Source organism: Hyla sarda, chromosome 2, assembly GCF_029499605.1.
Source record: "Hyla sarda isolate aHylSar1 chromosome 2, aHylSar1.hap1, whole genome shotgun sequence".
NCBI lineage: Eukaryota > Metazoa > Chordata > Amphibia > Anura > Hylidae > Hyla > Hyla sarda.
This window is the reverse complement of record NC_079190.1, coordinates 292,472,403-292,499,761: the sequence shown is the minus strand read 5'-3', so window position 1 is coordinate 292,499,761 and position 27,359 is coordinate 292,472,403. Positions and strand designations below refer to the sequence as shown.

Here is a 27,359-nt window from a genome sequence, read left to right as displayed (position 1 = left end):
GCGGAAATTCGCATATGCGAAAATTAGCATACGCGAATTTTCGCAAACGCTAATTTTGAGTATGCTAATATTCACATATGTTGATTTTCGCATACGCGAATATTCGCATATGCGAAAATAAAACGAGGATATAACGAATATGCGAATATTCGCAAATATATGACGAATATTCGTCCATATATTCGCGAATATTCGCGAATTCGAATATGGCCTATTCCGCTCAACACTAGTGTTTTACAGCTATTATGCAAATTGTGGTAAAATACACCATTCTTGGCAAAGAAACATATGAGGTAAATAGCTGCGGTACCACTAACTAGCCACAACGTGTGAAAACAGCCTTAATGAATAACATCATTTTGTACCAGAATTCTGCTGTCTTTTTGGAAAATGGGGGGGGGTTTCTCAGATGGGCGGGAAACAAAGGATGACTTACTATTAGAATGAGTAATGAGTTGCAAAGTGGAAAAGCTTCAGGTAAAAGTAGGCCAGGGATAACTAAAATTGGCCCACAGCAATTATATTTAATAAACAGCATTGCTTCTGATATGTGCTTTAGGGTTTTCTTCTTCAAAAGCAAGCATAAGGACATGGTGCTAAATTAACTTAATTTTGGTGCAAAATGATTGATTATCTGGCTAATTATTATGTCAACACTTTATTATTGTTACACTATGCGCTCCGGCCTCACACGCAGGTCCCCTTACCTTCTGATGCCGACGGGGCTGGGATTCGCATCGCGGGATGCGCCCGCATGCGAGCCCCAGTCCGTCACTCTCCGGGTGTTTCTCCTGCCTCTGCCTCCACCTCTCTGCTCCGGCGCGCGTGTCCCCGTCTCTTAGGGCGTGCGCGCACCAGAGCTTTAAGATTTAAAGGGCCAGTATGCTCATTAGTGTAACCACCTGTGGCTTGTTTATAAATTCCTCTACCCTCCTCAGTTCTCTTCCGGACCTTTGTTGCCTTGTGCCCTGGAAAAAGCGTTCCATTGTATTGCCTTGCCGTGTACCAGATCTCCTGCTCTTGTGACTTGACCTTGCTCCTCAGCCGCCTGCCTACTGAACTCCTGCTACGTCCTGACTACGCTACTGTGCCGCCTGCCCTGATCTACTGCTATCCAGACTACGAGTTGCCTCATCTCTCCTGTGCCTCGCATCTCCTCAGTAGCCTGTGTGGTCGAGCCGTACCAGGGGTAGCGACCTGGGTGTCGCCTGCAGCTGCAAGCCCATCCTGCTTTGCGGTGGGCTCTGGTGAAGACCAGCGGCACCTTAGACTCCGATCCCTGGTACAGTTCGAGTCATCTACCACACAGGTCCAGCGGATCCACATACACCAGAGTTCCTGTCTTCAGAAACGTGAGTGTTACAATTATTAAATAACCTCCCATGATGTTGTGTCTTAAACCATGCCCCTTTAACCTGAAACCATGTCCTTTTAATAAGGCCACACCTCTCTTTCCAGACATGATGGAAAAGGGCCTAGAACTTACAATAATTGTGGTGCAAGTCATGTAAGACAATTAATTGGCCTAAATTATACTAGAATTCTGGCATATTTTCTATAGTAAATCTTCCCCATAGTGTTCCAATAATACAACATAGCTAGAGTCTGTCCATAGGTTAGAATTGATCCATGTAAGGTTTTTGTCTTAATTATGGAAACCTGTTTGTGATAATGAGCCACTGTAGCCACCCCTGGTATATTCACTGCTCAAAAAAATAAAGGGAACACTTAAACAACACAATGTAACTCCAAGTCAATCACACTTCTGTGAAATCACACTGTCCACTCAGGAAGCAACACTGATTGACAATCAATTTCACATGCTGTTGTGCAAATGGAACAGACAACAGGTGGAAATTATAGGCATTTAGCAAGACACTCCCAATAATGGAGCGGTTCTGCAGGTGGTGACCACAGACCACTTCTTAGTTCCTTTGCTTCCTGGCTGATGTTTTGGTCACTTTTGAATGCATGCTGTGCTTTCACTCTAGTGGTAGCATGAGACAAAGTCTACAACCCACACAAGTGGCTCAGGTAGTGCAAATCATCCAGGATGGAACATTAATGCGAGCAGTGGCAAGAAGCTTTGCTGTGTTTGTCAGTGTAGTGTCCAGAGCATGGAGGCGCTACCAGGAGACAGGCCAATACATCAGGAGACGTGGAGGAGGCCGTAGGAGGGCAACAACCCAGCAGCAGGACCGCTACCTCCACCTTTGTGCAAGGAGGAGCACTGCCAGAGCCCTGCAAAATGACCTCCAGAAGGCCACAAATGTGCATGTGTCCACTCAAACAGTCAGAAACAGACTCAATGAGGGTGGTATGAGGGCCTGACGTCCACAGATGGGGGTTGTGCTTACAGCCCAACACCATGCGGGATGTTCGGCATTTGCCAGAGAAGACCAAGATTGGCAAATTCACCACTGGCGCCCTGTGCTCTTTACAGATGAGAGCAGGTTCACACTGAGCACATGTGACAGACGTAACAGAGTCTGGAGATGCCATGGAGAAAGTTCTGCGGCCTACAACATCCTCCAGCATGATCGGTTTGGCGGTGGGTCAGTAATAGTGTGGGGTAGCTTTTCTTTGGGGGGGCTGCACAGCCCTCCATGTACTTGCCAGAGGAAGCCTGACTGCCATTATGTGCCGAGATGAGATCCTCAGACCCCTTGTGAGACCATATGCTGGTGCGGTTGGCCCTGGGTTCCTCCTAATACAAGACAATGCTAGACCTCATGTGGCTGGAGTGTGTCAGCAATTCCTGCAAGAGGAAGGCATTGATGCTATTGACTGGGATGCCCGTTCCCCAGACCTAAATCCGATTGAGCACATCTGGGACAATATGTCTCGCTCCATCCACCAACGCCAGGTTGCACCACAGACTGTCCAGGAGTTGGCGGATGCTTTAGTCCAGGTATGGGAGGACATCCCTCAGGGGATCATCTGCCACCTCATCAGGAGCATGCCCAGGCGTTGTAGGGAGGTCATACGGGCACGTGGAGACCACACACCCTATTGAGCCTCATTTTGACTTGTTTTAAGGACATTAGATCAACGTTGGATCAGCCTGTAGTGTGGTTTCCACTTTGATTTTGAGTGTGACTCCATATCCAGACCTACATGGAAATTTGATTTCCATTGATAATTTTTGTGTGGTTGCAGGCACATTCAACTATGTAAAGATGAAAGTATTTTATACAATTAGTTAATTTATTCAGATCTAGGATGTGTTATCTTAGTGTTCCCTTTATTTTTTTTGAGCAGTGTAGTATTTAGCCCTGATGGGCTACAAGCTCTCCCCAGTACCTAATAGCGGCTGTGCACAGCATTTTAATCTTGTGTCTATAGATTTTTGAGGAAGCATTTTGACATAAATCCACTTTACTCAATGGTCCCAGTGCTTGTAATGTTTGCAAGGTAGTGGAGGAGGAGGATACAAGCAGAATGTAGTTACATTGACGATGCTCTCCTCTTACCCACTTAGGCTTTGTTTATTCCCTCAGTGCTGGCCTTTGCATGAAAAGCCTGGCACTCCTGTGAATGTAAGAGGTTTTGCAGATATTTACTTAAAGGGGTACTCTGCCCCTAGACATCTTATCTCCTATCCAAAGGATAGGGGATAAGATGTCTGATTGCGGGAGTCTCGCCACTGGGGACCCCCGTGATCTCGGCTGTAGCACCCCAGACATCCGATGCAGCGAACTTCGCTCCGTGCTGGATGACTGGCAATGCAGGGTGAAGGCTGGTGACGTCACGGCCGCTCCCTGCTCGTGATGTCAAGCCCAGGCCCCCTCAATGCAAGTCTGGTAGGGGGCGTGATGGCACGCCCCCTCCCATAGACCTGCATTGAGGGGGCATGGCTGTGACATCACAAGCCTCCGGCGCTCTGGCGCTGCACCCGACGCTTTAAACGAATACCGGGTGCAGCAGGGACCCCCCACGATCAGACATCTTGGGTCTTGATGTCTAGGGGCGGAGTACCCCTTTAAAAGCCACAGAAACATAAATTAAAAAGTTTTGCTGAGAGGACTATTTTCCCCAACAGTGATAATATCACAAATCTATACATACATAGGACAACGTCCAAAACAGCTCCACTATTATACAAGAAATCCTCCTCAACCAGCGTCATTTTAGGGTGGTCTTGACTTTACGGCATATATACATATCTCAGATACAGATCATTGTGGCAACCAACCACTGTTTAATGACACCATGTAAATATATGCTTTGGTTAAGACCGCAAATAGTGACAGGCCCCTTGCATTCCAAATATGACACACACAAATGTGGTGGGCAGAATTTTATCCACACGGCTGTATGCTGAAAAGGTGTGCTTTCGCAGTGATTACTAAAATGGCAGTAAAACCTGAAGTGTTATAAGAAAAATCACTGCAAAACTGTATGATTGTTACTACATATTAATAAATTTATGTAAGACTGCACCTCTGGAGGAGGGGGAGGGGGGAATTTCTGGTTATAAGATCAGAGGAGAGACAGGAAGGAATATGCAGTTACCCTTATAGCTTTACTGTTTGGAGGAAGTGGCCACTTTCTCCTCAACGCTGCTGGTTTCCTCCCTACATGTGGTTGCTGCTTATGCAACCACTCCACTGTTATTGTTATACAAAAGTTGACCACTTTGGGCAGTGCAAGTGCAGCGCTGCAACCCCTATAGCCTAGCTACTGCTCCAAATGAAAACATGCACTATGGCAATGTGGGGATTGTTCAAAGCCATAATAAGAAAAACTGTATGAGCATAAATTAACGCCTGTATTTTTATTTTTTTTTAGAAATATATATATATATATATATATATATATACACACACAGTGGGGCAAAAAAGTATTTAGTCAGCCACCAATTGTGCAAGTTCTCCCAACTTAAAAAGATGAGAGGCCTGTAATTTCCATCATAGGTATACCTCAACTATGAGAGACATAGAGACATGTGATTTTATGGATTTTTTTTCTCATTGTCTGATCTTTTAAGAATGTATTTGCAAATTATGGTGGAAAATAAGTATTTGGTCATCTATAAACAAGCAAGATTTCTGGCTCTTACAGACCTGTAACTTCTTCTTTTAGAGTCTCCTCTGTCCTCCACTAGTTACCTGTATTAATGGCACCTGTTTGAACTTGTTATCAGTATAAAAGACACCTGACCACAACCTCAAACAGTCACACTCCAAACTCCACTATGGCCAAGACCCAAGAGCTGTCGAAGGACACCAGAAACAAAATTGTAGACCTCCACCAGGCTGGGAAGACAGAATTTGCAATAGGCAAGCAGCATGATGGGAAGAAATCAACTGTGGGAGCAATTATTAGAAAATGAAAGACATACAAGACAACTGATCATTTCCATCGATCTGGGCTCCATGCAAGATCTCACCCCGTGGTGTCAAAATGATCACAAGAATGGGGAGCAAAAATCCCAGAAGAAGACGGGGGGGGGGGGGGGGACCTAGTGAAGGACCTACAGAGAGCTGGGACCAAAGTAACAAAGGCTACCATCAGTAAAACTCTATGCCACCAGTTACTCAAATCATGCAGTGCTAGACCTGTCCCCCCTGCTTAAGCCATGTCTGGGCCCATCTGAAGTTTGCTAGAGAGCATGTGGATGATCCAGAAGAGGATTGGGAGAATGTCATTTGGTCAGATGAAACCAAAGTAGAACTTGTTGGTAAAAACTCAACTCGTAGTGTTTGGAGGAGAAAGAATGATGAGTTGCATCCAAAGAACACCATACTTACTGTGAAGCATGGGGGTGGAAACATCATGCTTTGGGGCTGTTTTTCTGCAAAGGGACCATGACGACTGATCCGTGTAAAGGAAAGAATTAATGGGGCGATGTATCATGAGATTTTTAACGAAAACCTCCTTCCATCAGCAAGGGCATTGAAGCTGAAAAGTGGCTGGGTCTTTCAGCATGACAATGATGCCAAACACCCCGCCCGGGCAACAAAGGAGTGGCTTCGTAAGAAGCATTTCAAGCTCCTGGAGTGGTCAGTCTCCAGATCTCAACCCCATAGAAAACCTTTGGAGGGAGTTGAAAGTCCGTGTTGCCCAGCGACAGCCCCAAAACATCACTGCTCTGGAGAAGATCTGCATGGAGGAATGGGCCAAAATACCAACAGTGTGTGAAATCTTTGTGAAGACTTACAGAAAACATTTGACCTCTGTCATTGCCAACAAAGGGTATATAACAAAGTATTGAGTTAAACTTTTGTTATTGATCAAATACTTATTTTTCCACCATAATTTGCAAATACATTCTTTAAAAATCAGACAATGTGTGATTTCAGAAATGTATCAAGGGGAGAGGCAGGATTGCAGATTATTTTCCTTCGGGGAAATACTTTATAAAGTAATTTGATGGGTGATAGTTAGTATTGGTATTGACATTCGGTGTGGCTGTCTACAGGGGAAATTTCACTTATGTGGCCCAGTCACATTTCAAAGTATTTCATTTTATTGCCATTTTATATGTTGTCTATTTACTAAAAAATATACATTTCATATAACACTGTGTACCTAAGCAAAATAAGTGTTTGTTAACTATGTAAAAATGGAAAGAATAAGAATGGCAATGGAAAGAAAGAGAAATGCACAATGGAGGGAGCTATAAAGAGTTCAATAACAGCAGTGAGAGCACTCTGAGGGGTTAATGTAAGAAAATCACACAGGATTATAAAAAAACTTTTAAAATGAAGGGATTTACAGTCAGGATTAAATAATTTTTAAAGCGTACCTATCAGATTCCACAAAAAAAAAAAAAAAAAAAAACTGTTATATGTTACTCAGCACCTAATCCTGATCATATAAATGTCATTTTTATGTCTCTATCACCAATATTTTACTATAAAATAGCATATTAATCACTTAGGGACCCAGGACGTACAGGTACGACCTGATACTTAAGGAAATCGTTCTGCAGGCACCCTGATCAATCACAGAGCCTGCTGGGAGGTGATCGGTTGGCGATCAGGCAAGTCGGGGGGATCCCTTACCTCTCCATCGGGGCAGGCGGGGGTCTCTGGCATCAACGTGGAGGGTCCCTGGAGTCGGCGTCGTTGACGAAGGTTACCGGGAGGCAGCAGCGTCCTCAGTGGCGGCGGCAGGCTGCAGCAGGAGGGGAGTTGTTCGCCTCCTGATTTTGCTAAGCAACAACTCCCAGCATGCACAGCCAAATGGCATGCTAGAAGTTGTAGTTTTGCAACAGCTGGTGGCAAACCTACAGCTCCCAGCATGCCCTTTGGCTGTTTGTGCATGCTGGGGCTTGTAATTATGCAACAGTTAGAGGCACTTTCTTTCTATGAAAAAGTGTGCCTCCAGTTGTTGCATAACTGCAACCACCAGCATGCACAAACAGCCAAAGGGCATGCTGGGCAATGTAGCAGTGTGCCTCCAGCTGTTGCATAACTACAGCTCCCAGCATGCCATTCGGCTGTCAATGCATGCTGAGAGTTCTAGTTTTGCAACAGCTAACAAACTCTGGTTACGAAACACAGAGTTTGTTACCTAACGCAGTCTTTCACAACCAGTGTGCCTTCAGCTGTTACAAACAACAATTCCCAGCATGTACTGACAAGACCGTACTTGCTGGTAGTTGTAGTTTTGCAACAACTGTAGGCACACTGGTTGCAAAACACTGAGTTAAGTAACAAACTGGGTTTTGCAACCAGTGTGCCTCCAGCTGTTACATAACTGCAACTCCCAGCATGAACGGACAGCCAAAGGGCATGCTGGGAGTTGTACTTTTGCAACAGCTGGAGGTTTGCCCCCTCCCCCAATGTGAATGTACAGGGTACATTCACACGGGTGGGGGTTTACAGTGAGTTTCCCGTTGCAAGTTTGAGCTGTGGCAAATTTTCCACTGCAGCTCAAACTCCCAGCAGGAAACTTGCTGTAAACCCCCGCCTGTGCCCACCCGTGTGAATGTACTCTAAAACACTACATATACACGTACTCCTACACAGTTAAAGTTGGGGTCTACACCAGCAGGTTAGTGTAAAAGTTTTTTATTTTTTTGCACTAACATGCTGGTGTTGCCCCATACTTTTAATTTTCACAAGCGATGAAAGGATAAAAAGACCCCCAAAATTTGTAACGCAATTTCTCCTGAGTACAGAAATATCCCATATGTGGATGCAAAGTGCTCTGCAGGCGTACAACATGGCTCAGAATTGAGAGTGCACCATGTACATTTGTGGTCTAAATTGGTGATTTGCACAGGAGTGGCTGATTTTACAGCTGTTGTGACATAAACGCAAAACAATAAATACCCACATGTGACCCCATTTTGTAAACTACACCCCTCACAGAAAGTAACAAGGGGTATAGTGAGCCTTAACACCCCACAGGTGTTTGACAAATTTTGGTTAAAGTTGGATGTGAAAATGAAGAAAAAAAATGTTTTCACTAAAATGCTGGTGTTACCCTACATTTTTCTTTTTCACAAGGGAAAATAGGGGGGAAAAAAGCCCCCCAAAATGTGTAGCCCCATTTCTTCTGAGTATGGTATTTCCAATTAATACATATACACATACCCCTACACAGTTAAAGTTGGGCTCTACACCAGCATGTTAATGTAAAAGTTTTTTTTATTTTTTTTTACACTAACATGCTGGTGTTGCCCCATACTTTTAATTTTCACAAGCGGTGAAAGGATAAAAAGACCCCCAAAATTTGTAACGCAATTTCTCCTGAGTACGGAAATACCCCATATGTGGATGTAAAGTGCTCTGCGGGTGCACTACAATGCTCAGAAGAGAAGGAGTCACATTTGGCTTTTGGAAAGTAAATTTTGCTGGAATGTTTTTTTTTTATTAGGGAGGGGGGGTGAGGGGGGGGGCATGTCGCACTGGTGTCTGACAGATTTTTGGAACAGTATTCTGTGAAAATGAAAAATTAAATTTTTTATTTTCACAGCCCACTGTTCCAAAGATCTGTTAAACCCCAGTGGAGTGTAAATGCTCACTGCACCCCTTATTCAATTCTGTAAGGAGTGTAGTTTCCAAAATGGGGTCACATGTGGAGGGGATTCACTGTTCTGGCACCACGGGGGGCTTTGTAAACGCACATGGCCCCCGATTTCTATTCTATGAGGGGGCAGGGCGTGATGTCACCAGGGGGCGTGGTGACCCCCGAAGCCCGCTCCCAACATTTGGAACTAAGTGTAGTACCCCTTTAAGGATATGCGACTCATGCAACTTTACAGGGTGCATCACTCTCCCACTGAAAGTGAGTACTTATTTCTGATAATGCATATAATAGAAGAAAAGACTCGGCGACTCGCCATTCTGCAGAAACTTTTTTTATTCCGTCAGGAAATCACAGGAGGCACATAATGCAGGGAAGGGCAAGGAATGAGGCAGGGGGTGCGGGTAGGATAGCGCAGTTTCGTGCCGGTCTGGCACTTCCTCAAACTACATGCACTATCCTACCCGCACCCCCTGCCTCATTCCTTGCCCTTCCCTGCATTATGTGCCTCCTGTGATTTCCTGACGGAATAAAAGAGGTTTCTGCAGAATAGTGAGTCGCCAAATATTTTCTTCCAGTATCTGCATTGAATGAGATTCCTATACTCGCTGCACCACCTGAATCTGCACATGAACTGTCCGGTTTTATCTTTGGTCGCTGCCCACATTGCGGTAGTGCCAGACCCTTCTGTTGTTCTTACAAGTATTCGTTTGATTTACTTTTTTCTGATAAGTCTACATGGCAAGACATAATGATTGGGAAAAGCGCTGATTATGCAGAATACGCTTTCCTTCACACTGAAAACCAATAATGTGCCGAATCATTCCGGCACAGCTTAAATGCACATGGTTTTGGCATATGCCAATGGCATGAGATCCTATGGGTAGATTTTGCCTCTGTAGTCTTCGTGCATATATGTGCCAAAACATCATCCACATGTAGCAGAAAAAAATCTGTATGGAAATCGGAGCATGCTGTGGATTTACAAATCTGCAGCCCGCTCATACTATTGCAGAAATACCAGGCATTTTTATTGCAGACTCCTTGACTGTTTGAAATCCATAGCAAAACTGTATGCACCAAATGCACCAAATTCACATGAATTTAGTGCAGATATTAGCACCTAATAGTCAAAGTGCCTTTTAAGTTACATGGTTTATGTACACCATGGGGGGAGATTTATCATTGCCTTCCAGACATTTTATTGGCTGAAATTTGTTACAACATTTTTGCGCAGTTATTTTTTGCGCCAAAAATTTGCACAATTTTAAAATAGACCATTTTGGCTTTTTGGCTTCATTCTTGACTATGCAGTGGACGAGATTTATTAACTACGTCTTTTTAAAAGTAAAAATATTGTGCAAACATAAAAAAATAAAAACGCAAATTCATACCACCTCTGCCTTGCCTTAGAAAATTGAAATCCTACCGCAAGTTCTGAGGTGATCTTTCATTTGTGCAAAATTGATCAAAGTCTGTGCACAGTTTTGGTTAAATTTGGCACACATAAGTCAAAAATACAGCAAAAAAAGGCTGTGAAGTGGGTGCACACAGACACATATTGATAAATGTCCCCCATTGGCTCCACCCTCCTTAAAGGGGTTGTCGATTGAAAACTGTTATTCCCTATCTATATGGTCTCTTTGGCGCTCCCATAAATATAAATGAAGCGCATGCTGTATACAGCACTCCCTCCTCATTGAGAGCCAGGGTGCCATTTCGTAGATCATGGGGGTCCCAGCGGTCGGACCTCTGCAATCAGCTACTTCCTGTGGATAGGGGATAAGATAGTTTTTGCCTCCTAGCTGCCTAACATTCATTTGTAGACTGCTGGTGCGTTTTTTTTCCTGTTGTTTGCTTGGTATAGGGATTCTTACCTAGTTGTTGTGCTTCCTGCTGTTTACAAATGGATTATCCAAGGATCAAAAAACAGGCCTAATTTCTTTCAAAGAACGCTCCCTGTCTGTTTCCACTTTGGGTGTGGTATTACAACTTGGCTCCATTTACTTTAATGGAACTGAGCTGCAGAACCACATCCAACCTGGAGACAGACAGGGAGCGGTCTTTGAAAGAAGTTATCTCAGTTTTTCGATTCCTGGATAACCCCTTTAAGTTGTCATACATACTACCCATTCCAAAACTGTGAGGACAACAACATCATTCCATTATCTGGGAAAGCCCTGATCTCATCTCGTACAAAAATTGGGACTTTATTATCTGCATTATAATAGTATATGTTAGCCAGCATAATTTAGAGAAAATTTTTAGACAAATATTTTTTAACCAACATCCTTACAAAAGAATGTAAAGCAGATAAGCAAAAACTGTTAGCTCCTATCTCTGCCCATTATTCCTTTAAAAAATGAACTTTTAAATCAAATCTGTGAAAAAATAAGATCTATGTCACCCACATAAATGAATGCATAAATAAAATAAATAACGGAAGTCACAACTATATGTGATTTATTTTTTCCAATGCAATATTGACCAACTGTAAACATTTTAATAGGATAACAGAAAACAATTGCAACAATCAATACAACAACATTCCCTCCAAAATAAATAAAATAAGGATATGTATTCATTGTTGTAGATGTATATAATATGACTTAATTGGAGTGCTATAACTTTCAGGGGACCATGAAATACATGTAATATAAATTCTTTTGGTTAAGAAAATATTGTCAGAACCTCTTTCTATCAAATACCACAAAAATTTTGAACAACAACATGTTAAAGTGGACCTATTAGCAGCTAAACAGTGGTATATAAGCCCATAGCTACATATGGCTTCTCATCAGGATTTTGTATACATCTTATGTATCTCTTTAGTCCTTTTTACCCCTTAACGACCACGGACGTAAATGTATGTCCTGGTTTGGCGGTACTTCGCGCACCAGGACGTACATCTACGTCCTGTGTATGACCGCGAGCATCGGAGTGGTGCTCACGTCAATCACGGCAGGTTCCGGCTGCTATCAGCAGCCGGGGACCCGACGGTAATGACCGCCATCCGCGATCGCACGGATGTCCACCATTAACTCCTCAGATGCCGTGATCTGTACAGATCACGGCATCTGCGGCAATGCACATGATAAAATAGATGATTGGATCGCCGGCAGCGCTGCCGTGGCGATCCGATCATCTGTAATGGCGGACGGAGGTCCCCTCACCTGTCTCCGTCCGTCTCCCGGCGTCTCGTGCTCTGGTCTGAGATCGAGCAGACCAGAGCAGTAGATGACCGATAATACTGATCGGTGCTATGTCCTATGCATAGCACTGAACAGTATTAGCAATCAAATGATTGCTATAGATAGTCCCCTATAAGGACATAAAAAGTGTAAAAAAAAAAAAGTAGAAAAATGTAAAAATAAAAAGTAAAATAAAGTGAAAAATCCCCTCCCCCAATAAAAATGAAAATTTCCCATTTTACCCCCAAAAAGCATAAATTTTTTTTTTAGAAACATATTTAGTATTGCCGCCGCGTGTGTAAATGCCCGAACTATCAAAATATAATGTTAATGATCCTGTACGGTGAACGGCGAAAACATTAAAATGAAGTCCAAAAATGCTGCTTTTTTGTCACATTTTATTGAAATTTTTTTTATAAAAAATGATATCAAAGTTTTATATGCAAATGTGGTATCAATAAAAAGTACAGATGACGGTGCAAAAAATGAGCCCTCATACCGCCCTATATACGGAAAAATGAAAAAGTTATAGGTGGTCAAAATAGGGCGATTTTAGATTACTGATTTTGTACAAAAAGTTTTAGATTTTTTTTAAGAGGTACAAAAATATAAAAGTATCTAGCCATGGGTATCATTTTAATCGTATTGACCCACAGAATAAAGAACACATGTCATTTTACCGTGAATTGTACAGTGTGAAAACGAAACCCTCCAAAATGTGCAAAATTATGGTTTTCATTTAAATTTCCTCCCTAAAAAAAATATTTGTTTGGGTTCGCCGTACATGTTATGGTAAAATGAGAGGTTTCATTACAAAGTACAATTGTTCACGCAAAAAACATGCCCTTATATGGGTCTGTAGATGGAAATATAAAAGAGTTATGTATTTTAGTAGACAAGGAGGAAAAAACGAAAATGCAAAAATAAAATTGGCCTGGTACTTAAAGGGGTATTCCAGGCAAAAACATTTTTTTATATATATCAACTGGCTCCGGAAAGTTAAACAGATTTGTAAATTACTTCTATTAAAAAATCTTAATCCTTCCAATAGTTATTAGCTTCTGAAGTTTTCTGTCTAACTGCTCAATGATGATGTCACGTCACGGGAGCTGTGCATGATGGGAAAATATCCCTTGCATGATGGGAGAATATCCGCATAGGAGCTGGACAGCTCCCGGGACGTGAGTCATCAGAAAGCAGTTAGACAGAAAACAGCAACTCAACTTGAGAAGCTAATAACTATTGGAAGGATGAAAAAAATTTTTATAGAAGTAATTTACAAATCTGTTTAACTTTCCGGAGCCAGTTGATATATAAAAAAAAGTTTTTGCCTGGAATACCCCTTTAAGGTAAAAATGGGCTTGGTCCTTAAGGGGTTAAGTACAATGATATAAACCTTTATGTTAATGGGTACATGAGGGTGTTTCCCAGTACAGCAAGAGCCCTGGATTATCCAGCCTCACTCATCTTTTTTACCTCCTTCATGCCCGTCTGTATACAATCACCCCCTTTGATTGAAATTGGGCAAACAGGTGGTATATAAGAGAAGTTGGGAGGCTAACCCTGGGATCTTGCCCTGGTAGGACACTCCCCCATGGCACTTAAAAGCCTTTTTTTTTTGTAAATAAGACTTATCTCAGCACTGGAAAGCACTATGAAGATTAAAAAAAAAAAGTTAAGTCCTATCTAGCCATTAGTTTATTTTCACCCCTATGTAGCTACTGACATGTCCACTTTAAATGCTGTATTAGGGTATGCAGGACTTGTTTTACTTGTGCTTAAAGTGATTTCTAGGAAATGGGTGTCTGCTGAGGGGAATTATACACTGAACAGAGTGCAGTAATATCAATTATTTGTTTATATTGAAAATACATTTTTTAAAGCCATACGTGACTGTGGGGGGGTCTATCTTATGGACACTGTGGAAGATCTAAATGTTGTTCTGAAGGCATGTGAACTTACCCCCTTTATTACCTAAAGTAGAAAGCTAGGAGTCTATGTGTTTGCAATAGGGAAGTTTTAGATATAAATAATATTAATAATGATTATTTCTCTAAGATAAAGAAAATTGTCTTTTGTGTCATGCGGGCCTTCATGGGATGAACAAATGAAGAGGTTAAACTAAGATGGGCCTCTGTTTTGACCACACTGTTATTAATACATGTGAACAAAAAATACTGTATAATATTAATATTATTATCATTTACACATTTCCAGTATGAATACATTTTTTTTTTGTTCTTTTTATTCGAAACATTAGCAGTAAAATAAATGAAGCAGAATAAGTCGGAGTCAGACTGATCTTACAGATAATGAGATTGGTCTTCGGGTGGATCAGTTAGATCAGTTTTCTGATTGGGCTATAATTTATGATATTAGTCCTTTTGTTCAGTACCTAGAGAATTCATACCCAGTTAAATATGTTTGTTTATTTAAAAGGTACTTTAATGCAGCAGATTTTTCTATGTATTAATTGTAAGCTAATGGATTGTTATTCTCCATGTGTACATAGAGACGTAATAACACCCTACCTCCAAGTCTTGGAGCTTAACAGGAGCGCATGACTTGGGGCGCTATCTGTGATAAAGAATGCAACCACTTTTGAAACAGGTTCAGAACCATTGTTACCTGCTAGTAATTTGGTGTTATGTTCCTTTTAAAGAATTAAACAAAACTGATGTTTTATTAAAGTGCTGTATCATCTACCCTTCTACTCTTAATACTAAGCCAGTGTGGATGCGAGCACTAAAATGCACATAGAGGTGGGTTGGATATTTGTACACTTACCTAAGATGAGGTTGGTCTGAGTTGGCAATTTACACTAACAGATTATCTCAGACTATTCAGATGTTTACACGCTATAATTCAAGGTCCGGGTAGACAGATGTTTAGGCATGTTAGATCAGTTTTGCGGCAGATGACACAGATAACGTGGCCACACACTCCAATTGAGATATTATGTATAAGATTAGGCAGGACAGAAGTAGGTGAGATAACTATACATGTAAAAGCACCCCAAGTCTTTAGTAGTAGTGCAACTTCTGACACCGCAAGTAACATTATATTGGATTGCAAGTAAGAAAAGATGATTCCTTGGAAGTAACAATCTTAATTCAAGATGTGCTCAGCAGAAATCCTGTATTTCGATAATAAGTAGTTTGGTCAATAAGAAAGTCTAAGTAACATATTTCAGGATCATATGACCTCAGATGTAAGGTGCATCCAAAGGCACAGAAGACTACCCAGCAGCAAAGTAATGGACAAACCTGAAAATAAAGACTTATTGTTAATGAAAGCCAGTCATCTTTTATATAGGACCTTTAAAACTACAGCAAATCTGAAGCATACATTAAGACTAACAGTTCAAACATTGCATATATATTTATTGGACAGAGCTGTAAATGCTTATGATTCAGTCTAGTATGCCAGTAGAACCTTTTCATAGCAATGAAGGGATACATAGATTTCAGCCAAAAGAGGAGACTTCCCTTCCATAAGAGGGATGTATGCAATAGCCCAAAGGCACGCTATGATAAACTGGGACTAAGGTGAAGTAACTGGAATTACAAAACTAAGAGGATGACGTCAGTTTCCCTAAGGCATGTTCTGCTGTGAGACTATGCTCAAGCTGTACTTCAAGAAACTAGAAAAATGTTCAATATGCTTACAGTCACACACAATATATTTTGTCCTTGAACAGGATATCTTACCTTTTTGACTGCTGGAAGAATAGTCTATGTTATCTAAAGAAAAAAAAAAAGCAGAGATTTGAAAAAGGTGTCCTATACATTAAGTGTCTTTTATAAATCTCTTTCACTTCTTAAAGGGGTACTCCACCCCTAGACATCTTATCCCCTATCCAAAGGATAGGGGATAAGATGTCTGATTGCGGGGGTCCCGCCGCTGGGGACCCCCGCAATATAGCATGCGGCACCCACCTGTTTCTTGTCCGGAAGCGCTGAAGGGTCTGGGTCGCAACCACGGGAACGGAAGTCCCCTCCCATAGACTTGCATTGAGGGGACGGGGTGTGACGTCACACGGGGGTGGAGTCACGACATCACGGACTTCCGTTCCCGTGGTCGCGACCCAGACCCTCCAGCACTTCTGGACAAGGAACAGGTGGGTGCCGCATGCTATATTGCGGGGGTCCCCAGGGGCGGGCCCCCCGCGATCAGACATCTTATCCCCTATCCTTTGGATAGGGGATAAGATGTCTAGGGGTCGAGTACCACTTTAAGACATTTAGGCTAGGTTCACACTACAGAATTTCCGAGTGGAATTTCAATGCGGAATTCCACTCAGAAAATTCTGATACAGCAGAATCCCAATCAGGCTGTACAGTGCACACTACTGACTGTCGACAATGGATATTCCGCCACTGAAATTCTGCCTGAACTTCTTTAGGCAGAATCCACGCCGCAGACATTGCTGTCTATCGGCAACAATTTCCATGCAGTTTTAGCGCCCAGCACCAACTGATTCAGTTGGTCCTGGGCAACCTCTGATTTTTTATAGCCAGAAGTTCGGTAGTGTAAACCTAGCCTTAAGATAATTGGATGCCATAATTTCTGTCTTATTATCAGATAAGGACACTACATCACTTCTAAATGTCCTACCCTCTTTCCAAACACAGATTACACATTTTATAAATGATACCATACACAATAGATATTACACAGATTGGAGTCCATTTATTTGCACCATTAGGTCATGACCAACATTTTGACAGGACACATGAATGGGTTATGATTAACCCACATGCTGGGATACATACAGTTTGACCTCTAGATATAACAGGCCCATGCTTGAATTTTATAGAAAGGCCAATACCTGTGTGTGACATTTCTGGGGCATATATAACTATGGCTCCTAACATGTTTATGCAAGTGAAAAATACCCAGCAAATGTACAGGGGAAACAAAAGGGGGGGGGGGGGGGAGGGGAGATTAGAGTATGGAGCCCAGTCTCAAAATCATATTTTCCCAATAAATAATTTCCCAAGCCTATATTCACCGCAGTCTATATCACTGTCAATCATGGAAAACATAAAGTTATGACCGTAAATGTTGGCACCCCTGAAATTTTTCAAGAAAATGAAGTATTTCTCACAGAAAAGTATTGCAGTAACACATGTTTTGCTATACACATGTTTATTCCCTTTGTGTGTATTGGAACTAAACCAAAAAAGGGAGGAAAAAAAGCAAATTGTCACACCAAATAATGTCACACCAAATTCCCAAAATGGGCTGGACAAAATTATTGGCACCCTTAACTTAATATTTGGTTGCACACCCTTTGGAATAAGTAACTGAAATCAGTGGCTCCCTATAACCATCAATAAGCTTCTTACACCTCTCAGCCTTAATGTTGGACCACTTGTCCTTTGCAAACTGCTCCAGGTCTCTCTTATTGGAAGGGCGCCTTTTCCCAAAAGCAATTTTAAGATCTCTCCACAGGTGTTCAATGGGATTTAGCTTTGTTGCCTTCCATTTCTGGGTGCTTTTTGATGTATGTTTGGGGTCATTGTCCTGCTGGAAGACCCAAGATCTTGGAAAAAGCTTTCTGACACTGGGCTGTGCAGTGCAACCCCAATTCCATTGGTAATCCTCAGGTTTCATGATGCCTTGCACACATTCAAGGCACCCAGTGCAAAATAACCACAAAATATCATTGAACGCCACCATATTTCACTGTAGGTACTGTGTTCTTTTCCTTGTAGGCCTCATTCCGTTTTTGGTAAACAGTAGAATCATGTGCTTTACCAAAAAGCTCTATCTTGGTCTCATCTGTCCACAAGATGTTTTCCCAGAAGGATTTCGGCTTACTCAAGTTCATTTTGGCAAAATGTAGTCTTGCTTTTTTATGTCTCTGTGTCAGCAGTGGGGTCCTCCTGGGTCTCCTACCATAGCTTTTCATTTTATTTAAATGTCGACGGATAGTTTGCGCTGACACTGATGCTCCCTGAGGCTGCAAGACAGCTTAAATATCTTTGAAACTTGTTTGAGGATGCTTATCCACCATCCAGACTATCCTGTCTTGACACCTTTCATCAATTTTTCTTTTCCCTCCATGCCAAGGGAGATTAACTACAGTGCCATGGGTTGCAAACTTCTTGATAATGTTGTGCACTGTGGAAAAAGGCAAATCTAGATCTCTGGAGATGGACTTGTAACCTTGAAATTGCTGATATTTTTCCACAATTTTGGTTCTCAAGTCCTCAGACAGTTCTCTTCTCCTCTTTCTGTTGTCCATGCTTAGTGTGGCACACACAGACACACAATGCAAAGACTAATTGAACTTCTCTCCTTTTTATCTGCTTTCAACTGTTGCATACTGTTTCTAGCCAGAGCACCGCCACACCCTAATTGCAATAACCACCCCAGCCCATATATTAGATCTCCTGAATCACTGCAGTACCGAATGGGCTCTATTGTTGCCTTTCTACCTGAGTTTAAAGGAGCATCACATGCTTGAAACAATCTTATTTTTCCACAATTTTGAAAGGGTGCCAATAATTTTGTCCTGACCATTTTTGGAGTTTGGTGTGACATTATGTCCAATTTGCTTTTTTTCCTCCCTTTTTTAGTTTAGTTCCAATACACACAAAGGAATAAACATGTGTATAGCAAAATGTGTTACTGCAGTCCTTTTCTATGGGAAATACTTAATTATCTTGAAAAATTTCAGGGGTGCCAACATTTACAGCCATGACTGTAGATGAGTCTAACCACCACAATAGTACTGTATGAATGTAGTACTGCTGAATGCTGGATCTCTGCTCTTCTGTGTCAGCATGAAGGCACTACAGAGAGGAAGAGGAGGGCTGGTTATCTGGTGCTGGCCTGGCATTAGCCAAAACCCTCCCTAGAGGTATGGGTGTAGAAAGTCTAGTGAGGGTACGGCTGGCAAACTGCTGAGGGTTGGGCACACCCCTGGAGCAGAGAGAAATGCACATTAGGAACAGAGTGCTGGGGCACAGGATGTAACAACTATACTGTTAAATAATGTTCACACCAAATTACAGGTATGTTTTATATACAGTTGGGCTGCAATAGAAAACACCTTCCTCATAAGAAACATGCTACCTTGTATCCTAATATCTCATAACAAGAACTGTTATAAATCAATACAAAACCATAAAATATTTCTATTACCTAGGAATGTAAAAGGTCCAAGACCAAATAGCACTGTTGCCTCGGAAACATCACGAGATGAAGAACACTGCATGAAAAAAGAAGCAAAAAACATTTTATACAAGCTACACATGTAAATAGGTGGATATTATGTGACAAGAATATATGTGGCAGGAAAATAAAGGTCACTTACTGTTGAACAGCTGCCTGATGCCTTGTTACATAGTTTAGCATCGCAAAATATGTAGACACTATCAAAGCCTTGGAAGGAAAATGATGTAAGACTGAATCTGACCTCCTTAGATACTCCATTTTCAACCACTTGGATATATGGTCCATCACCATTCACTGAACAACTGCCCAAAAAAATGTTAAATATATATAACTATTATATAACTATTATAAAAAAAAATCTCAATGTTAGTGTTATATCTGATTAAGCAATAATTTATAATCCAAATTTGCAAAGTGACCATAATTTACTGGGATGATGTTTATATTATGACACCATATTGCACAAACTGAACTCATTGCTGGAAAGGATCCCATTAGAAGATGGCAAGGCTGCAGAGAATTCCTATTCTTTATTTCTGCCCAGGAAATCTCATGTAGTTTGCAGCTGAAGGATTTTCTTTAAAAGGAAACGGACCGCAGCATCACCTGCACTAATTTGCATATACAGGGTCGTGCTTTGTTCACACTTCTTTATGTTTGTGCAATGGAGTTTAAAGTCAATTGGAAGCAAAATTCCTTGCAGAAAATCTGCAATATACCCACAGATTTTATAGATTATTCTGCAGATATGCTGCAGCATGCACTTCTCCCCCTCCCCTGCTCTGCATGATTCATGTACAGGGCTCAGAGATTGAAGTTAAGCAGGGTGCGGTGGGGGAAAGAGGTGTGCATGATGCAGCTCAGCAATGCCTCCTTGATATTTGAGCTTGGAAGGTAAACAGGATTTTATAACTTTGCAAACAACCATCAGCTAAAACAGGTATCATTTGTTTTATTTCCTTATCAGCTATTTGCCCATGTCTTCATTTCTGAGCATACCGGTATTATAGAGGTGAGAGATTGTCTTTAGGTACATTGCATTTTAACTTTAACAATATTAACATATGTGTGCAACTTAGTAAAGAAAGCAGGTCAGTGTCAGCACTACACTAGACACTGCACTTTCCATGTTCTCTCTCTAATGGCAGTAGTTGTTCCACATCTGTATAGAACACGCAAATTGCACTAGGACTGCTCAGTTCCTGGCAGATATTACATCTGCAATACAGTTCCAAAGAAAGAAGTGAAGCAGAATGACATTCACTACTGGCAGTAAAATATCAACATCTGTTTATTGTGGACCTGACAGATTACACACAAGGGCCATTGCACTACCGCCTGTTACGTGTGTACGCTGTCATGCCCACATTAAACATTCTGCTTTACTTTGTTTGAAACTAACATATTTGTCCTCAAATCTGCACTAAAATATGCAGAAATTACAGAATTTTTTTTTCTGCTCCAGTATTTCAAAAGAATATGATCATATTGCATTCTATATTCTATTGATCATAGAATGCATTCCTGAAGGTAAAATAACTCCCTGGTCATCAAAGTCCAAAACACACATAGCAATAAAAGGGCTCCCTATGAGAACTTAAAGGGGTACTCCGGCACTAAGACATCTTATCCCCCATCCAAAGGATCCCGCCGCTGGGGACCCCCGTGATCTTCCATGCTGCACTCCGTTAGAATAAGCCCCCAGAGCTTGCTCGCTCCGGGTCTGATTACTGGCGATCACGGGGACGGAGCATAGTGACATCATGGCTCCGCCCCCGTATGATGTCACGCTACGCCCCCTCAATGCGAGCCTATGGGAGGGGGCGTGACCGCTGTCACACGGGGGGAGCCATGACCTCACTATGCTTAGTCCTCTTGGTCAAGATGGACTCCAGCCTGAGGACCTCCAGCGGTTCCGGAAGCCGCTAAAGTTGGGTGCTGCAGCCAAGATTGCGGGGGTCCCCAAGATCTGACATCTTAGCCCCTATCCTTTGGATAGGGGATAAGATGTCTTAGCGCCGGAGTACCCCTTTAACCCCTTAAGGACGCAGGACGTAAATGTACGTCCTGGTGCGGTGGTACTTAACGCACCAGGACGTACATTTACGTCCTAAGCATAACCACGGGCATCGGAGCGATGCCCGTGTCATGCGCGGCTGATCCCGGCTGCTGATCGCAGCCAGGGACCCGCCGGCAATGGCCGACGCCCGCGATCTCGCGGGCGTCCGCCATTAACCCCTCAGGTGCCGGGATCAATACAGATCCCGGCATCTGCGGCAATGCGCGATTTGAATGAATGATCGGATCGCCCGCAGCGCTGCTGCGGGGATCCGATCATTCATAACGCCGCACGGAGGTCCCCTCTCATGCCTCCGTCCGGCTCCCGGCGTCTCCTGCTCTGGTCTGTGATCGAGCAGACCAGAGCAGAAGATGACCGAAAACACTGATCTGTTCTATGTCCTATACATAGAACAGATCAGTATTAGCAATCATGGTATTGCTATGAATAGTCCCCTATGGGGACTATTCAAGTGTAAAAAATTTTTTAAAAAAATGTAAAAGTAAAAGTAAAAAAAAAGTGAAAAATCCCCTTCCCCAATAAAAAAGTAAAACGTCCGTTTTTTCCTATTTTACCCCCAAAAAGCGTAAATTTTTTTTTATAGACATATTTGGTATCGCCGCGTGCGTAAATGTCCGAACTATTAAAATAAAATGTTAATGATCCCGTACGGTGAACGGCGTGAACGAAAAAAAAAAAAGTCCAAAATTCCTACTTTTTTTATACATTTTATTAAAAAAAAAATTATAAAAAATTTAATAAAAGTTTTTTATATGCAAATGTGGTATCAAAAAAAAGTACAGATCATGGCGCAAAAAATGAGCCCCCATACCGCCGCTTATACGGAAAAATAAAAAAGTTATAGGTCATCAAAATAAAGGGATTATAAACGTACTGTCACGATTCGGCTTACGGGTTGTGGATCCGCTGTGTCAGCGAGGGATTGGCGTGGACCGTGCTAGTGGACCGGTTCTAAGAGGCTACTGGTTTTCACCAGAGCCCGCCGCAAAGCGGGATGGTCTTGCTGCGGCAGTAGCAACCAGGTCGTATCCACTAGCAACGGCTCAACCTCGCTGACTGCTGAGGAGGCATGGGACAGAAGGACTAGGCAGAGGCAAGGTCAGACGTAGCAAAAGGTCGGGGGCAGGCGGCAAGGTTCGTAGTCAGGATGGATAGCAGAAGTTCAGGTAACACAGGCTTTGGACACACTAAACGCTTTCACTGGCACAAGGCAACAAGATCCGGCCAGGGAGTGCAGGGGCAGTGAGCATATATAGTCTGGGAGCAGGTGGGAGCCAATTAAGCTAATTGGGCCAGGCACCAATCATTGGTGCACTGGCCCTTTAAGTCTCAGAGAGCTGGCGCGCGCGCGCCCTAGAGAGCGGAGCCGCGCGCGCCAGCACATGACAGCAGGGGACCGGGACGGGTAAGTGACCTGGGATGCGATTCGCGAGCGGGCGCGTCCCGCTGTGCGAATCGCATCCCCAACGGCCATGACAGTGCAGCGCTCCCGGTCAGCGGGACTGACCGGGGCGCTGCAGGGAGAAAGACGCCGTGAGCGCTCCGGGGAGGAGCGGGGACCCGGAGCGCTAGGCGTAACAGTACCCCCCCTTAGGTCTCCCCTTTTTTTTGTCCGGTAACTGCCTCCCCTGGGATGAGGACACCGGGAAAGAATGGAGGGTTTCCTCAACGGCAGGCAGTACGGCAGGAGTGAGAATGGGGAGGGAGGGCAGAGGGCGAAGCCTGGCACGGGGCAGTGTGACACCAGGACGGGGGCCATGAGGAGGCACTGAGGTTTGCTTGACGGAACTGGGAGGGGGGGAGAGGCACTTTCTATGGCAGGCAGAGTCCCAGTTCTTGATCTCCCCGGTGGTCCAATCAAGGGTGGGGGAATGAAGCCGGAGCCATGGCAGACCGAGGAGGACCTCAGAGGTACAGTTGGGGAGAACGAAGAGCTCAATCCTTTCGTGGTGGGGTCCAATAGACATCAGGAGGGGTTCTGTGCGGTAACGCACGGTGCAATCCAATCTGACTCCGTTGACCGCGGAAATGTAGAGCGGCTTGACGAGACGGGTCACCGGGATGCTGAATTTATTCACAAAGGACTCCAAAATAAAATTCCCAGAGGCACCAGAGTCCAAGCAGGCCACGGCTGAAAGGGAGGAGTTGGCTGAAGGAGAAATCCGCACGGGCACCGTGAGACGTGAAGAAGCAGACTTAGAACCAAGAGACGCCACACCCACGTGAGCTGGGTGCGTGCGTGCGTTTCCCAGGCGTGGAGGACGGATAGGGCAATCCACCAAGAAATGCTCGGTACTGGCACAGTACAGACAGAGATTTTCTTCTCTACGGCGATTCCTCTCTTCCTGGGTCAGGCGAGACCGATCCACTTGCATGGCCTCCTCGGCGGGAGGCCCAGGCGTAGACTGCAAAGGATGCTGTGGGAGAGGTGCCCAGAGATCTAAGTCTTTTTCCTGGCGGAGCTCTTGGTGTCGCTCAGAAAAACGCATGTCAATGCGGGTAGCCAAATGGATGAGTTCTTGGAGGTTGGCAGGAATCTCTCGTGCGGCCAGCACATCCTTGATGCGACTGGATAGGCCTTTTTTAAAGGTCGCGCAGAGAGCCTCGTTATTCCATGATAACTCGGAAGCAAGAGTACGAAATTGAATGGCGTACTCGCCCACTGAAGAATTACCCTGGACCAGGTTCAACAGGGCAGTCTCGGCAGAAGAAGCTCGGGCTGGCTCCTCGAAGACACTCCGGACTTCAGCGAAGAAGGACTGGACTGTGGCTGTGGCAGGATCATTGCGGTCCCAGAGCGGTGTGGCCCAAGACAAGGCCTTTCCTGAAAGAAGGCTCACTACGAACGCCACCTTAGACCGTTCTGTAGGAAACAAGTCCGACAACATCTCCATATGCAGGGAACACTGAGACAAAAATCCACGGCAGAGTTTAGAGTCCCCATCAAATTTGTCCGGCAGGGACAAGCGGAGGTTAGGAGCGGCCACTCGCTGCGGAGGAGGTGCAGGAGCTGGCGGAGGAGATGGTTGCTGCTGTAGCAGAGGCAGAAGTTGCTGTAACATGGCGGTCAACTGCGACAGCTGCTGTCCTTGTTGGGCAATCTGCTGCGATTGCTGAGCGACCACCGTGGGAAGATCAGCGAGACTTGGCAGCGGCACCTCAGCGGGATCCATGGCCGGATCTACTGTCACGATTCGGCTTACGGGCTGTGGATCCGCTTTGTCAGCGAGGGATTGGCGTGGACCGTGCTAGTGGACCGGTTCTAAGAGGCTACTGGTTTTCACCAGAGCCCGCCGCAAAGCGGGATGGTCTTGCTGCGGCAGTAGCAACCAGGTCGTATCCACTAGCAACGGCTCAACCTCGCTGACTGCTGAGAAGGCGTGGGACAGAAGGACTAGGCAGAGGCAAGGTCAGACGTAGCAAAAGGTCGGGGGCAGGCGGCAAGGTTCGTAGTCAGGATGGATAGCAGAAGTTCAGGTAACACAGGCTTTGGACACACTAAACGCTTTCACTGGCACAAGGCAACAAGATCCGGCCAGGGAGTGCAGGGGCAGTGAGCAGATATAGTCTGGGAGCAGGTGGGAGCCAATTAAGCTAATTGGGCCAGGCACCAATCATTGGTGCACTGGCCCTTTAAGTCTCAGAGAGCTGGCGCGCGCGCGCCCTAGAGAGCGGAGCCGCGCGCGCCAGCACATGACAGCAGGGGACCGGGACGGGTAAGTGACCTGGGATGCGATTCGCGAGCGGGCGCGTCCCGCTGTGCGAATCGCATCCCCAACGGCCATGACAGTGCAGCGCTCCCGGTCAGCGGGACTGACCGGGGCGCTGCAGGGAGAAAGACGCCGTGAGCGCTCCGGGGAGGAGCGGGGACCCGGAGCGCTAGGCGTAACACGTACTAATTTGGTTTAAAAGTTTGTGATTTTTTTTAAGTGCAGCAATAATAGAAAAGTATATAATAATGGGTATCATTTTAATCGTATTGACCCTCAGAATAAAGTACACATATCATTTTTACCATAAATTGTACGACGTGAAAACGAAACCTTCCAAAATTAGCAAAATTGCGTTTTTCGTTTTAATTTCCCCACAAAAATAGAGTTTTTTGGTTGCGCCATACATTTTATGATATAATGAGTTATGTCATTACAAAGGACAACTGGTCGCGCAAAAAACAAGCCCTCATACTAGTCTGTGGATGAACATATAAAAGAGTTATGATTTTTAGAAGGCGAGGAGGAAAAAATGAAAACGTAAAAATTAAATTGTCTGAGTCCTTGAGGCCAAAAGGGTCTGAGTCCTTAAGGGGTTAAAAAGTGTAACTAAAATAATAAAACACACACACAAGCCCCTCCCCTGCTAAAAATGAAAACCACCACCTCTTCTCAAAAAAGAAAAAAAAAATGTAGTATCGCCACTTATAGAAAAATTTCCAACCTATTAAAACATGATGGTTATGATCCCATACAGTAAATGGTGTAAAAGTAAACAAATACCAAATTCAAATAATTTTTGTCACATTACTGCCCAGGAAAAATTGAATAAAAAGTGATCAAAAAGTCATATATGTGCAAAGTTGGTACTGATAAAAATTACTGATCATGCCGCAATAAATAAATATCTCTGTATATGGAAAAATCAAAAAAATGATAGGGGTCAGAATACAGCAATTTTAAACATAGATATTTTGTTATAAAAGTTTGACTTTTTTAACCCCTTGAGGACCAAGCCCATTTTGGCCTCAAGGACCAGGCCAATTTTATTTTAGCATTTTAGTTTTTTTCCTCCTCACCTTCTAAAAATCATAACTCTTATATTTTCATCCACAGACGATTATGAGGGCCTGTTTTTTGCGCGACCAGTTGTCCTTTGTAGTGACATCACTCATTTTACCATAAAATGTATGGCGCAACCATAAAAATACTATTTGGCGAAATTGAAAAGAAAACCACAATTTAACAAATTTGGGAAGTTTTGTTTTCATGCTCTACATATTACACAAATGTTCTTTATTCTTTGGGTCAGTACGATTAAAATGATACCCATGATTACATACTTTGCTATTATTGTACCGATTTAAAAAAATCGCAAACTTTTTAACCAAATGAGTACGTTTAAAATCCCTCTATTTTGACAACCTATAACTTGTATTTTTCCGTATAAGTGGCCATATGAGGGCTCATTTTTTTGCGCCATGATCTGTAATTTTTATTGATATCAAATTTTCGTATATAAAACTTTAAATACATTTTTTATAAAAAACATTTTTGGGAACATGTGACGGAAAAAGCAGCAATTTTGGGCCTTTTATTTTACGTTTACTCCATTCACCATACAGGATAATTAACATTTATTTTGATAGTTCGAACATTTACGCATGCAGCAATACCAAATATGTTTATTAATAAGTTTTTTTTCACGCTTTTTTGGGGTAAAATGGGAAAAAGGGACGTTTTACATTTTTATTGGGGGATGGGGATTGTTCAAATTTTTTATTTTTTTTTTACCCTTTTTTTTAATTTATTTACACTTTTTATATCTTCATAGGGGACTGTTTATTGCAATCACTTGACTGCAGATACTGAACAGTGCTATGCATAGGGCATAGCACTGATCAGTATTATTGGCGATCTTCTGCTCGATCTCAGACAAGAAGACCCCTGGAGAAAGACAGAGAGGTAGGTGAGGGGACCTCCGTCCGCCATTATGGATCATCGGATGCCCACGGCAGCGCTGCGGGCGATCCGCTCATCCATTTAAAGTGCTGCAGATGCCGTGATCTGTTTTGATCACGGCATCTGAGGTATTAATGGTCGGACATCGTCGTGAACGCTGATGTCCGCCATTACCTGTGGGTCCCTGGCTGCTGACAGCAGCCAGGACCTGCCGTGCATGATGCGAGCACTGGTCCGGTGCTCACG

General features: G+C 43.3%; 1 protein-coding gene across 1 annotated transcript in view; it reads right to left on the bottom strand.

The window, feature by feature from the left end:
- Positions 1-13,491: 13,491 nt before the first annotated feature.
- The window catches only part of LOC130356247 (uromodulin-like), a 93,041-nt gene continuing 79,173 nt past the window's right edge, over positions 13,492-27,359 (bottom strand). Inside the window, exons 6-9 of the mRNA XM_056557484.1 lie at positions 19,501-19,663; positions 19,329-19,395; positions 15,884-15,916; positions 13,492-15,439 (exon numbers count right to left, since the gene is read on the bottom strand). Of these exons, the coding sequence (XP_056413459.1) occupies positions 15,369-15,439; positions 15,884-15,916; positions 19,329-19,395; positions 19,501-19,663 (334 nt within the window). The 3' untranslated portion in view covers positions 13,492-15,368. The remainder of the gene's footprint in view (positions 15,440-15,883; positions 15,917-19,328; positions 19,396-19,500; positions 19,664-27,359) is intronic.